The sequence below is a fragment of the Centroberyx affinis genome, unplaced genomic scaffold (genome assembly GCF_046629955.1).
Source record: "Centroberyx affinis isolate AG114_WGS23_722 - 3 ecotype Tasmania unplaced genomic scaffold, CSIRO-AGI_Caff_v1 ptg002939l_1, whole genome shotgun sequence".
In the NCBI taxonomy this organism is placed as follows: Eukaryota; Metazoa; Chordata; class Actinopteri; order Beryciformes; family Berycidae; genus Centroberyx; species Centroberyx affinis.
The window spans coordinates 20,798-34,835 of record NW_027281056.1 but is presented as its reverse complement, the minus strand read 5'-3'; the positions used below and the strand labels follow the sequence as shown (position 1 = coordinate 34,835).

The 14,038-nt window shown below is 48.2% G+C and overlaps 1 protein-coding gene across 1 annotated transcript in view; it reads right to left on the bottom strand.

Moving 5' to 3' along the window:
- The window catches only part of LOC139658638 (echinoderm microtubule-associated protein-like 6), a gene marked incomplete at its 3' end in the record, with an annotated part of 37,134 nt that overhangs the window by 17,702 nt on the left and 5,394 nt on the right, over positions 1-14,038 (bottom strand). The window contains exons 2-11 of the mRNA XM_071536779.1: positions 11,389-11,548; positions 10,813-10,911; positions 10,642-10,710; positions 10,270-10,455; positions 9,874-10,009; positions 5,016-5,217; positions 4,780-4,917; positions 3,412-3,668; positions 1,630-1,839; positions 600-767 (exon numbers count right to left, since the gene is read on the bottom strand). Of these exons, the coding sequence (XP_071392880.1) occupies positions 600-767; positions 1,630-1,839; positions 3,412-3,668; positions 4,780-4,917; positions 5,016-5,217; positions 9,874-10,009; positions 10,270-10,455; positions 10,642-10,710; positions 10,813-10,911; positions 11,389-11,548 (1,625 nt within the window). The remainder of the gene's footprint in view (positions 1-599; positions 768-1,629; positions 1,840-3,411; positions 3,669-4,779; positions 4,918-5,015; positions 5,218-9,873; positions 10,010-10,269; positions 10,456-10,641; positions 10,711-10,812; positions 10,912-11,388; positions 11,549-14,038) is intronic.

Genomic DNA, 14,038 nt, shown 5'->3' with positions numbered 1-14,038 from the left:
TCTGACAGCAGCTGGACCGTCTGACCGCATCACTGCACTGCTCAACATTATTCTATATGACCAGTGTCACGTTTCATCATGTGATGGAGTGTAACTGTTCTACATGTCATCTGCTTTTCTAAATAGATTCAGACCAAACTCAAATGATTTGATGACTAAATTTCCATAAACTAGAAGACAGTTTGATTTCTCATTAAAATAATCTTTTGTAGCTGTAAGATACTGCTACTGTTACTACTTTTATTAACTCTACTACTACTGCTACTAATACTATTACTGCTGTGACTACTACTAGTACTACTACTACTACTGCTACTGTTATTATTTCTAGTACTACTACTGCTGCTGTTACTGCCACTAGTGCTACTACTGTCAGCTCCACCATATCACTGTACAGCTGAACATTATTCTACTCTACAACTAACTGGATGGATCAACAGATATATAAAATTGTTAGCTGTTTCAGGGCTTAACAACAAAATTCTTCCATACTTTTCTGGACTTTTCATACAATTCCCAAACTTTCCTGGAAATGATCAAATTAGTTTTCCACACTTTTCGTTGTGTTGGAAACGATGTGATTGGTCGGAGCGTCTCACCCTGCAGCAGCGGCTCCAGCACGCCGTTCATCACGCCCTCCGGCAGGAACCTCCACTGGAAGACGGCGTGGTCGGCGCCGCCGGTGCTGATCACCCACTGCAGGTCGCTGGACCAGCGCACGTTGGTCACATGGGCGGAGTGACCGATGTACTTCTTAAACTTAGCCGCTGTTTGATGAACGAGACGCAGAAACAGAATAATGAGGCACAGAGAGGAATTAATGAGGTTTGGTTCCATCAGACAGATGGACCACATCAGATATCTCTTAGGGTTAAGACATTAGAGATGGACTGTGCAGCAGCAGCTAGTGGCAGGACCTCAGCTCAGGGTTCAGGCTCCTGTGACTAAAGTGCCAAGAAACACAATAAATAACAGCCTGTTTTGTTCAGATCTCATCCCACAGTCACCTGAGAGATATTACAAAAGAAATAATATCAAGTGACTGCGATCTGTTCAGTCTGCAGGTAAATCCAATTTGCTTTTCAGATCTGATCTGTTTCAGCATCTAAGAGCAACTAAACCCCAAACCCAAACCTGTGGTGAAGCCTGACACCCAATGGTGAAAAGTAGGTACTGCACTGGCCATCTGCTATTGGCTGGTCTTTAGTGCCAGGTGATGATGTCACCACTTCTTGTACTCTATAGGAGGTCACCTGGCCCCAAAGACCAGCCAATAGCAGATGGCCAGTTCAGTTTCCTACTTTTCACCATTAGATGTCAGGCTTCACCACAGGTTTGGGTTTGGGGTTTAGTTGCTCTAACATGACATCAGAGTCCAATCTGCATCACCCAAATCCCTGAAATTACAGTACAGAGCGTCGTCCTCTAGGGTGACTGGCTTTCATACAACAGCTACCAGCCTGTGTACTGTCTGAAGTACAAAAACAGTACAAACATAAGAATAAAAGACGGGACAAAATAAGAAAGGCTAACTTCTTGGTGACCACAGGAGTTACAGCAGGTCAAACCAGAAGCTCAAGTGCAAACAGTCTGATGCTGGCTGACAGGGTGGAGCTGAGTCAGACGGACCTTTCTTCAGGCAGGGGAACCTGAAGAGCTTCACGAGGCCGAAGTCGTCTCCGGTCACCAGAACTCCGCTGCTGTAGTTTGCGTCCACAGAGTTCACATCAGTCACCGTGGAATATTTAGGCCAGATCCCGTTCACCTCCGACCCCACAACACCGGTCCACGTCATCCAGTGGATCCCCTTCACCTCCTCCTTAGGGAGAGACTTCCCCGCTGAGAGGAGGAGGAGAGAGGAGAGGAGAGGAGAGGAGAGGAGAGGAGAGAGGAGGAGAGGAGAGGAGAGGAGAGGAGGAGAGGAGAGGAGGAGAGGAGGAGAGGAGGAGAGAGAGGAGGGGAGGAGAGGAGAGGAAGAGAGGAGAGGAGAGGAGAGGAGAGAGGAGGAGAGGAGAGGAGAGAGGAGAGAGGAGGAGAGAAGCGTCATTTGCAACACCACAATATATACTAAAGTGTGCGGCTGTGGCTCAGGAGGCAGAGCGGGTCGTCCACTGATCAGAAGGTCGGTGGTTCGATCCCCGGCTCCTCCAGTCCGCATGTTGAAGTGTCCTTGGGCAAGATACTGAATCCTAAACTGCTCCTGATGGTTGTGCCAGATGATTTATGCCATCAGCCACTGTCAAATAACTAAGAATTAAGAACTTTTTAATAGATAAGAACTTTTTAATAGATCTATTCTGTCTCCGTGTCTTTAAGGCTCATTAATATTAACGACCCCTCCGTTCCGATCGGCTAACCGTTTCCAGAGTGAAACGTGAGACGCCGCGGCCCGGCGGCTACAGGTAGGGAAAACTCTCCGGTAATAAACAACGACAACCGCTCAACCGCTTTGATAAAAACTCTTTGTTAGTCTGTTATTTCTTACAGAAATGATAATGAGCGAACCTTTGTGACGCCACAAAGTTACGGAAGTCCAAACGGCTCGTTTAGAGGCTCGCTGCACTAATATGGATTGTGTGGATTTAGTTTTGATACTTTCACCATGTTTAGATAGACCATCCAACTCCTTTATCACCACAGAGTAGTGATGTTAGTTATATCTGTGGGCAGCGAGGTTAATCTGCTGATCGGGCGGATCGGTCATAAATATTAACATTCTGATTAATAGCGGATGGGTTGCGGGTGGGTGAAATAATACATCATTAATGAGGAAAATATTGTTTATTTATTTAAAACCAGCCTACTTCAGTGTAATATGTTACTATAGCATCACGTGTACATATATCCCACTGAGAAATAATGGTAATGTGTGATCGGGTGCGCATAAAAAAAAAAAAAAATCTTTTCTGAGTTCATTAAATACCTGCAGTGATCCCACCACAGCAGAAACGATTAAGTGCGTCTTCCCATTAAGAGAGATGCTGTGTCGACGCTAATAATTATTATTTCTATTATACAAAAAAGAAACAGGACCGCAGCATAAACATGAAACTGTATTGCAAAGGCACAGATCACCATGGAAACGTTTAATTACTGAAAGCAGCCTCTCTAATCTTTAAAGTAAATCGTTAAAGAAAACACTCAGACATCAATACAAACACAATAAAGAAATCACATAGAAAGCTCAAGCTGCTCCACATAATTTAAAAACTGGCACAAACCGGCTCAGGGAAACACAATACAGAGGTGGAGTGAAGTGTCCATGCGGGGGCGGGTCTGTAAATCGTAGAAAATAATTTGTTGGGGTGGGTGGAGGGTGGATGATTTATGCGTACATGTGGATCCGCGCCTCCCTACCACAGAGCAGAGGAGGGAGTCCTGCTTTACACCATGTGACCTCTGGTTCCTCACCTGGCATCCTGTAGAACAGTCTGTCCCCGGCCCCGTCGTTGGTCTGCAGGAAGCGGCTGTCCACGGACCAGTCCAGGTGTGTGATGAAGGAGGCGGAGCGGCCGCACTCCCCCACCTTCTTGTAGCGCTGTCCCACGGCGTAGACGTCCACCAGCCCGTCGTTAGACCCCACCGCCAGGAGGGCGCCGTCCGGGGAGAACTTCAGCTCGTGGATCACCTCCTTCCTGTCCTTGATGTGCACCACCTCCGTCATGTCCCTGCACACACACACACACCTCCGTCATGTCCCTGCACACACACACACACCTCCGTCATGTCCCTGCACACACACACACACCTCCATCATGTCCCTGCACACACACACACCTCCATCACCCAGCTCCTCTGACACGGAGCAGGAAGAAAATACTTAAAACATTTCCAACAGTTCAGCTGCTTGTCCAACAGGAAGCTGTTTCCCCTTACAGTGGAGAGGCAGCTGGTGTACTGAGAGGTTAGCATGTAGTAGTAGTAGCAGTAGCAGTTGCAGTAGCAGTAGTAGTAGTAGGAGTAGTAGTAGTAGTAGCAGTATTAGCAGTTAGCAGTATTAGATGTATTAGCGGTATTAGCGGTTAGTTGTATTAGTAGTATAGCAGTATTAGCAGTATAGCAGTTAGCTGTATTAGCAGTATTAGCAGTATTAGCAGTTAGCAGTTAGCAGTATTAGCAGTATAGCAGTATTAGCAGTTAGCAGTATTAGCAGTATAGCAGTATTAGCAGTATTAACATGTGTAAGTCGCTTTGGATAAATGCGTCTGCCAAATGTGAAATTGTAAATTGTTATAATTGTAACAGTATAGCTGTATTAGCAGTTAGCAGTATTAGCAGTATAGCAGTATTAGCAGTTAGCAGTATTAGCTGTATTAGCAGTATAGCAGTATTAGCTGTATTAGCAGTTAGCAGTATTAGCTGTATTAGCAGCAGTATTAGCAGTTAGCAGTATTAGCAGTTAGCAGTATCAGCTGTATTAGCAGTTAGCAGTATTAGCTGTATTGGCAGTATAGCAGTATTAGCTGTATTAGCAGTATTCGCAGTATAGCAGTATTAGCTGTATTAGCAGTTAGCAGTATTAGCTGTATTAGCAGTATAGCAGTATTAGCAGTTAGCAGTATAGCAGTATTAGCAGTTAGCAGTATCAGCCGTATTAGCAGTTAGCAGTATAAGCAGTATTAGCAGTATAAGCAGTTAGCAGTATTAGCAGTATTAGCAGTATAGCAGTATTAGCTGTATTAGCTGTATTAGCAGTATTAGCAGTATAGCAGTATCAGCAGTTAGCAGTATTAGCTGTATTAGCAGTATTAGCTGTATTAGCAGTACAGCTGTCAGCACCTGACTCTCAGCACAGTGAAGGATCCGTCCTTCATGCCGAGCGCCAGCTGAGATCCGTCGTTGTTGAAGGAAACACTGCGGACGGCTTCCTCCATGTTACACCGAGCCAGCAGGGTGTGGTCAGGAAGACTCCACAGCCTGAGAGACAGACAGACAGACAGACAGGTCAGACAGACAGACAGACAGACAGGCAGACAGACAGACAGGCAGACAGGCAGACAGACAGACAGGCTGACCTGACGGAGCGGTCGTCGCTCCCGGTCACAGCCACAGCCTGTTTGGGGTGCAGGTCCAGGGCCCACAGCTCCCCCTCACTGTGTCCCTGCATCAGCAGGACCGGTTTGTCCCGGTCTCTCACCATCACCTCGAATATCTCACTGTCCTGCGTCCCCGCCAGGATCCGGTCCGCCTTCCAGCACACGCTGCGGATAGACAGGCCTGAGGGAGACAGACAGGTTCACACAGACAGACAGGTTCAGAGAGACAGGCCTGAGGGAGACAGACAGGTTCACACAGACAGACAGGTTCAGACAGACCACAGAGAGACAGACAGCTTCAGACAGACAGACAGGCTGTAGAGAGACAGACAGGTTCAGACAGACAGACTGACCGCAGACAGGGTCCTGGGTAAGACGTTAAACTGCATCCAGTTTCCCCGCTGCCAGGCGGGTCAGTAGAATGTCACTACACTGGCTACAGGTTCCTCCTCTGCGTCCTGCAGGACGGCTCAGGTAAGAGCGGCGACCGCCTGATGCTCTATTTCCACTACTGAAAGGCTTTTATGATGATGAACTCGGACACAAATCCTATACTGCCAGCTGCCGGAGTCAGCAGGACGCCAGCCGCAGGAACCGGTGCACGCCGGCTGGTCGAGCCTGATGAAGACGCTCCTTCAAACCTACTGAGGAGGGGAGCGGCTGAAGTGTGCACTCTGGGACCTAAGGCGAAATTGCTCAAGTGCAAGCGGAACCTCATCCTTGCTACGATGAACGTCCAAACCATCCGGGATGTGAGCCGGCACAGAGCATGAAGGAACAGGGTATTGCCATCTGCGGCATCCAGGAGCACCGGATTGTCCATGAGGATGGCATGCTCACAACTTTGAAGACCAGCAAAGTGCTTGACCGGTACATGATCACTGCATCGGCCTGGAGGAATGAGGCTCAAGCAGCTACCGGAGGGGTTGGAATTAGCTGAACCAGGCAGCTCAGAGGACACTGATTGGCGTGACACTGATTATCATCACAGCTTCCTTCAAAAGTAAGCCAATCCTGACAGTTATAGTGTCCTACGCTCCCACCAACGTGAGCGAGGACAGCAAGAAAAAGGCCTTCTACGACAAGCTCAGAGAGACGGTGGAGACGCTTCCCGAACACAACTTCCTCATGATCCTCAGCGACTTCACCGCTCGCCTGGGGTCAAGCGGCGCTCGCTTCGCTTATGGTGATGAAACCAATGACAACAGGACCCGCCTACTGGAGCTGATGGAAGACTACTCCTTGCTCGCCTCCAACACGCTGTTTGAGAAGAGGAGAGGCAAGATCTGGACATGGCTCTCACCCCACAACACCAAGCATCAGATTGATTTCATTTTAACTCGCAAGAAGTGGAGAAACAGCATTGTCAACTCACAAGCCTACCGTACTTTTGCTACAGTTGGTTCAGACCATCATGTTGTTGCAACAAGACTCAGACTTAGTCTGAGAGCCAAGAGGAAGGAGATCATCAAGAGGGTGAAGTACAACTGGAAACAGCTTGAGGACAACCTGGAACTACAAGAGAGGTATGCAGTGGAGATCCGTAACAGGTTCCAGCTGCTTGGCAGAGAGGAGGGGGAGACAGCAACTGACCGGTACCAACGCTTCATCAGGGCAAACGAGGAGGCGGCTGAGGTCTGTCTCGAGAAGATCCCTAAGGTGAACAAGAGAGTGAGGTCCTCCGATCCTCGTGTGGTCAAGGCATGAGAAGAGATGGTCACAGCTTACAACACCTATGTAGCCGACTGCAGTTCCATCAGCAGACAGGCGTACGCTGAGAAGAAGACGGCGCTTTTCAACACCTATAACGCCATCGAGGAAGAACATCTCACTCAGAAGGTCAGAGAAGTGGAGGACGCTCATGCGAATCAACAGTACGCAAAGAGTTGGCAGCTGATAAATGAGATTTCTGGCAGAAGACTCAATTTAAGGGAGAAAGTGACGAACAGCGTGTTGAAGCCTGGTACAATCATTTCAAGAATCTCCTTGGCAACCCCCCAACTGTCCTTGATGAAGATGAAGAAATTGGCCAAGTTTTCACAGACCTCCCTATTGACGATTGCCCATTTACACAGGCAGAGTATGTAAAGGCAAAGGCATCCCTGAAGAGTGGCAAGAGCTGCGGTGAGGATGGAGTGGTTCCAGAGGTGCTGAAGTATGTTCCAGTTGACAACATCATACTGGACCAAGCCTATGATGCCGGAGAACTACCAGATCAATGGAACCTTCTCAATATCATCCCGATCCCAAATTCTGGTGAACTAACAAGCACAGACAACTACAGAGGGATCAGCCTCAGCTCAGAACCTTTAACAGGTTGATTCTCAACCGCCTTCGGCCTGTGCTAGACCCCCTGCTGAGACCTCAGCAGAGCGGCTTTCGAGAGAAGCGAACAACCGTTGAGCAGGTCTTGGCTCTGAGAAGGATCATCAAGGGAGTGCGGAACAGAAACCTCCCAGCAATTATGACCTTTATCGATTTCAAGAAGGCCTTTGATACAATCCACCGAGGCAAACCCATCTGCATTCTGAGGGCATACGGCATTCCTGAGAAGCTAGTGCAAGCTATCAGCAGGTCATACGAGCACACTCGAGCCAAGGTCAAATCACCTGACGGCGAGACAGACACCTTTAACATCCTCGCCAGCATGCTTCAGGGCGACACTCTCGCTCCCTACCTGTTCATTATTGTACTCGACCACGCATTGAGGAAGGCCATCACTGGACATGAAGAGGAGCTCGGGGTCACCCTAGCACCCAGGAGGAGTCGTCGTGTACCAGCTGTCACAGTTACGGTTCTTGACGACATTGTGCTCATCTCAAACACCGCTGAGCAAGCTTGCAAGCTCCTGCTGGCAGTCAAAACAGAATGCCTAAGAGTGGGACTTCAGCTGAACTCAAAGAAAACGAAGGTCTTGGCCTTCAACACCGATGACACAGTCGTGTGCACCAGCAGTAGAGAGACCGTCAAAGTGGAGGAAGACTTCAGGTACCTCGGTGCCTGGATCTCATCCTCCCTGAAGGACCTCAAGACCAGAAGGGCAATCGCTTGGAAGGTGCTGCATGACATGAGGAAAATGTGGAAGTCTGAGCTCAGCGGGAAGATCAAGCGCAACCTCTTCGTCTCCACTGTTGAATCCGTCCTGCTGTAAGGGGCAGAAACACGGACGCTCACCGCTGCCCAGGAGAAATGGACGGGTGTTACACCAGGATGCTCCATATGGCCCAGGACGTCTCGTGGGTGGAACACATGAACAATGTTGACCTCTACGCTGGTCTACCGCTGGTGACCACAAAGATACGTCAAAGGAGACTGAGGCTCGCTGGCCATAGCGCATGCCATCCTGACCTCATCACTTCAAAACTTGTCCTCTGGGAACCCGTGCATGGTGAAGCCTCACATGGTGCTCGGAGGATAACATACGTGGACGTGCTGAAGAAGGACACTGGTTACACCAGTGTTGATGAACTGCGCTCTGGCATGCTGGACCGGGATGTGTGGAGAGGCGTCATCTCAAGAGCCCGAGTTGCCCCAGGGGACTCGACATGATGATGACCGCAGACAGACAGACAGGCTGCAGAGAGACAGACAGAAGAAATCTTCCCCAGAGTATAAAAGCTTGCAGGCTGTTGACTCTGCTGAGCGTTTCCACTAAACACGTTGTTCTGAGGATCTTCCCATGAGATGAAAATAGTTCAACTTGAGCAGATAAGATCTGTGGGTCATGTGACACGAGGCGAGGTGGATCACAGGTTTCAAGCGGAAAACGTTCTGCAATGTGAACAAGACCTGAGGCTTTGTTCAGCCTGCAGGGAAATCTGATCTGGTTCTCAAATCCCATCTTTAGTTCTGACTGTCATACTGTTATTTGCAAGCGATCGGGTCAGATTTGTGTGTTCAGGCAGCGTTAAGCTATCTGCATCGGTTGCCGCAGTAACGACGAGGCGTGTGTACGTACGGTAACTGACGGCACGTTTTTCAGATACGGAACCAAAACAAGAAGCTGCAAACGCAGAATGGAAACGTTTCATCTTTGCCTTGGTGCCAGAGAAATCTGCCACAGCAGAACTTCAGTGACAGAGGACATTGATATGCAGCAATGTTTTATTCTCCATTTTGGTTTCTGGCATTCTGAATGTGATGCCAACGTCACGTGACGCACTGTGAGTGACGCTAAGGACAGTCTGAAAACCGTTTCAACCGGCCACAGCATCAGACTGAGATCATCTGTAGAAATCTGATCTGAAGCACATTTCAAACCACATACAGATGAGGCTTCAATCTGATTTGCAACTAGAAGGCACTCGGAGAGCGCAGACCTCCACCAAGGTTTGTGCTATTATTGCTTGTTTGTGAGTCGGAGCCGGATCCGCTCCAAAATGTAATGGGTTCTTCCTTGGCCCATGCTTCCACGAAGTTTCATGAAAATCGGGCCAGTACTTTTTCTGTAATCCTGCTAACAAACAAACAAACAGACAAACAAACAAATGGCACCGAAGACATAACCTGCTTGGCGGGGGTAAAAATCAGTTTCCATGTGTTTTTTGCTGTTTAGACTTGATAAAATCAATCAGACTCCAATCTGGATCTGACAAAACTCAGATTTGGGCTGCAGTGTGAACACAGCCTTAGATGACGGGACACTAAAACTCACACAAAACGCTCTTTAGCAATAAACCAGCTGACGAGACGTTCTGCAGGACAGCAGGAACTGACTGCTCGACTAAATGAAACTTTCTCTTTCACTCTCTGCAGATCTGAGACTCTGGAAAATTAACTTCAGCTCATGATTATTTTTGCAGATCAGATGTCCGGCTGAAGGAAGCGTGGTTCGGACCTTTGTACCCCTGCTCCGCCTCTCGCAGGTCGATCTTGGTGATCGGTTTGAAGTCGACGTCCCACAGCCGGATGCAGCCGTCTCTTCCTCCGGTGGCGAATCCTTCCTCACAGGCGTGAAGACTGAAGATCCCTGCCTGGACACAGCAGCAGGACTGTTAGTGCTAGTGTTTCTCCACATTAAGACTACATTTTCTATCAGCCCTGTTGCTTCCTGGTTATATTTGCTGATTTGCCTTTGGAAAGATGTACTTTTGTATTTTCATGACAATAAAACATCTTTGACTTGTAATTGAACTAAGATAAAGTAACTTTAATTTGTTGCCTCTAGGAGACCAATGGTTTACAATACAGGAAGTGTGTGTGTGTGTGTGTGTGTGTGTGTGTGTGTGTGTACCCCGTGCGCGGCCTGGACAGTGCGGACCAGAGTGAGACCTCTCCACACGTAAACGTCTCCGTTCAGCGCTCCAGAGTACGTCACCTCGTCTTTCGCTGCAGCCAAACACAGGATGGTCTGCAAGTCGCCCGTCTTCCCGAATATCCCCCTCTTTGGAGTCAGAGCGTTCCCACACAGAGTCCAGAACTGAGGAAGAGGAGGAGGAGGAGGAGGATGAGGAAGAGGAAGAGGAGGAGGAGGAGGAAAAGGAAGAGGAGGAGGATCATAAGATTATCTCAATCAAAGCCCCTCCCCCAACACCATATTTGGATGATAGTTTATCATTTGCATGCGAGTCTCCGCCCACTTCACCACTCTCTCTGCCTCTCTCACCTTGATGTGTTTGACTCCACAGCTGACCAGCCGGCTGGACTGGAACGGATCCCAGGCCACATCAAAGATCTGCAGGAGAACCAGAACCACATCAACACAGAACCACATCAATACAGTGTGTGTGTGTGTGTGTGTGTGTGTGTTGTGTGTGTGTGTGTGTGTGTGTCGTACTCTGTCAGAGTGTCCGGTGGCAGTAGCCAGCACTCTGCCTCTCCTCCAGTCCCAAACACACAACGTGTTTTTAGCATCCAGACCGACTGACGCCAGGCGCTGCAGAGACAAGACAAACCAGACAGACAGTCAGACAGACAGACAGACAGTCAGTGAGACAGACAGACAGACAGACAGACAGACAGGCAGACAGACAGACAGTCAGACAGACAGACAGGCAGACAAAAAGACAGTCAGACAGACAGACAGGCAGACAGACAGACAGTCAGACAGTCAGACAGACAGACAGGCAGACAGTCAGACAGACAGTCAGTCAGAGAGTCAGTCAGTCAGTCAGAGAGTCAGTCAGACAGACAGACAGACAGACAGACAGACAGACAGACAGACAGACAGTCAGTCAGACAGACAGGCAGACAAAAAGACAGTCAGACAGACAGACAGACAGACAGACAGACAGACAGACATTCAGTCAGTGAGACAGTCAGACAGACAGACAGTCAGTCAGTTTCAGGTCTGTTAACCAGAGTCATGGAGGAAGTCACAGTAAACACACAGTTGTGACTCTCAGAGTCTGACCTGTCCGTCGGAGTCGAAGGCCAGGCAGGCGACGCCGTGCGTGTGGACGTCCCGCAGGATGGACACCGTCTGCATGGCGTACGTGTCCCAGATACAGATGAACGGGTCTTTACCCACCTGACCCGTCGCCACCTGGATCTTATCTGGATGGATGGCCAGACTGAGAGAGAGAGAGAGAGAGAGAGAGAGAGAGAGAGAGAGAGAGAGAGAGAGAGACAGAGAGAGAGAGAGAGAGAGAGAGAGAGAGAGAGAGAGAGAAGAGAGAGAGAGAGAGAGAGAGAGAGAGAGAGAGAGAGAGAGAGAGAGAGAGAGATTTGTCACAGTCCGATTAGCAACTTGAGACGCGAGAGTCGAACGTTTCTCCACACAAAACACAAAACATCGATACTTTCTGTAGGTGTTTTAGGTCCGGACGACATTTCGGCTAATCTCTATAAACAGATATCTGCATATGAGACGTCGAGACCGGGACACAGAAGAGGAAGTCTTGGCCCGGATGTCCTCTGGCTGCACCGGAAACCCCCAAATATTGGCCGTCGCCCCCAGAGTCTAATCGATCAGACCGATAGACGATGGGTTCAGAGGTTGGTCAAGACTGAGCTTGAGGTGGAGAACAGACATCCAAGCACTGAAGTCTTTGAGACATGAGGAGACGCTCCATCAGTTTGTGTATCTGAGGGGGGGAAGGAGAGGGAGAGCTGAGTGTCGTCAGCATAGCAGTGACAGGAGAAGCCATGAGAGGAGATCACATGGCCGAGGGATTTAGTATAGAGAGAGAACAGCAGGGGCCCCAGGACTGAGCCCAGAGGGACACCGGTGCTAAGAGTGCAGGGTCTGGACAGAGATCCTCCTCCCTGAGACCTGGTAAGAGTGGGTAGACAGACAAGATGAGAACCAGGAGTGTGCAGATCCAGTGATTCCCAGAGAATCACTGGGATAGAAGGATTTGGTGTCAACTGTATCAAACAAGTCAAGGAGGACAAGGACAGAGGAGGACTCATCATCCTCTCATCATCTCATTAAGGAAGTCACCAAGCTGAGCAGGGGGACAGATCAGCACAATGTGGAGCTTGACAGGTCGAGATACAGAAACAGATACAGAAAGAGGATATTGAGAGGTGTGAAAGAGGAAAGAACCCCCCCTTCTCTATCTTCTTCTCTATTCAGTCTTTCCTGTCTCTCTTCACTAGTGTAGACGATCAAATGACGATCGTCCTGCCTGTCTGTCTCTCAGCTGTCTGTCTCTCACCTGTCTGTCTCTCAGCTGTCTGTCTCTCAGCTGTCTGTCTCTCAGCTGTCTGTCTGTCACCTGTCTGTCTCTCAGCTGTCTGTCTCTCAGCTGTGTGTCCTTGAGGAAGACGCTGAACTCCACCTGCTCTCTCCCTGTAAATCTCTCCAGATTAGCGTGTCAGAAGCTGTGTGGAGAATCTCAGAAAGTGATGTGAGTTTTCCTCCAGGCTGCAGCAGACAGATCAGAGCGTCAGGTAAACGCTGCACATGGAAAATCTAACTGTCAGCGGCATCAGCACATTTTCAGCATCAGCGTTTTCCTCCGGCTGTCAGCTCCCATCAGGCTGCAGGCCTCAACCCCCCCCCCAACCCCCCCAGCCCTCCCAACACCCCCCCGCCCCCGTCCTCCGCTCCATCAGTCAGTGGTAAATGTTAGATTTCATATTCCACAGTGTTTCCATTGTATAATCCCATGCTGTACCAACAGTGATCCAGTTTGATTTGTTTGGAATCAACAGAAGAAGAAGATCTGGTGGTTAGCAGCGGTACTCTGATCCTTTACTTCAGTAAAAGTACCAATACAGCAATGTAAAAATACTCCATTACAAGTAAAAATCCTACTTCAGTAAAAGTACATAAGTATTAGCAGCAAAATGTAGTTAAAGTATTAAAGTAAAAGTAGTGGTTTGGTCCCTCTGACTGATATTTTATTATATATGACATCATTAGATTATTAATACTGAAGCATCAGTGTGTAAGCAGCATGTTACTGTTGTAGCTGCTGGAGGTGGAGCTAGTTTGAACTACTTTATATACAGTTAGCTAGTTTAGTCCAGTGGTTCCCAACCTAGGGGTCGGGCCCCTCCAAAGGGTCACCGGATAAATCTGAGGGGTCGGGAGATGATTAATGGGAGAGGAAAGAAGAAAAAACAAAGTTCTGATACATAAATCTGTTTTCAGTTTTTGGACTTTTTCTCTAATCTTTGATTTTTGCTGAAATATTGGATCATTTGAACATTTATTGAAATGAAACCATGTGAGGTTTAGAGGGAAAAATCACTATTTGGTGGAGCTGTTAACAACTCATAGACATCTGAAATGTGACCCGACTACACACTGCTTTCTGTAAGACGTCAAAAGCCAAAAAGGTTGGAAACCACTGGTTTCATCTTTAACAATGTGTTGTATTTTAAAAGCTTGTTATATTATCCATTGTGTCAAATCTCCATCTGAAAAGTAACTAAAGCTGTCAAATAAATGTAGTGGAGGAGAAAGTACAATATTTCCCTCTGAAATGTAGTGGAGTTGAAGTATAAAGTAGCATCAAATGGAAATACTCAAGTAAAGTACAAGTATCTCAAAACTGTACTTCAGTACAGTACTTGAGTAAATGTACTTAGTTACTTTCCACCACTGGTAG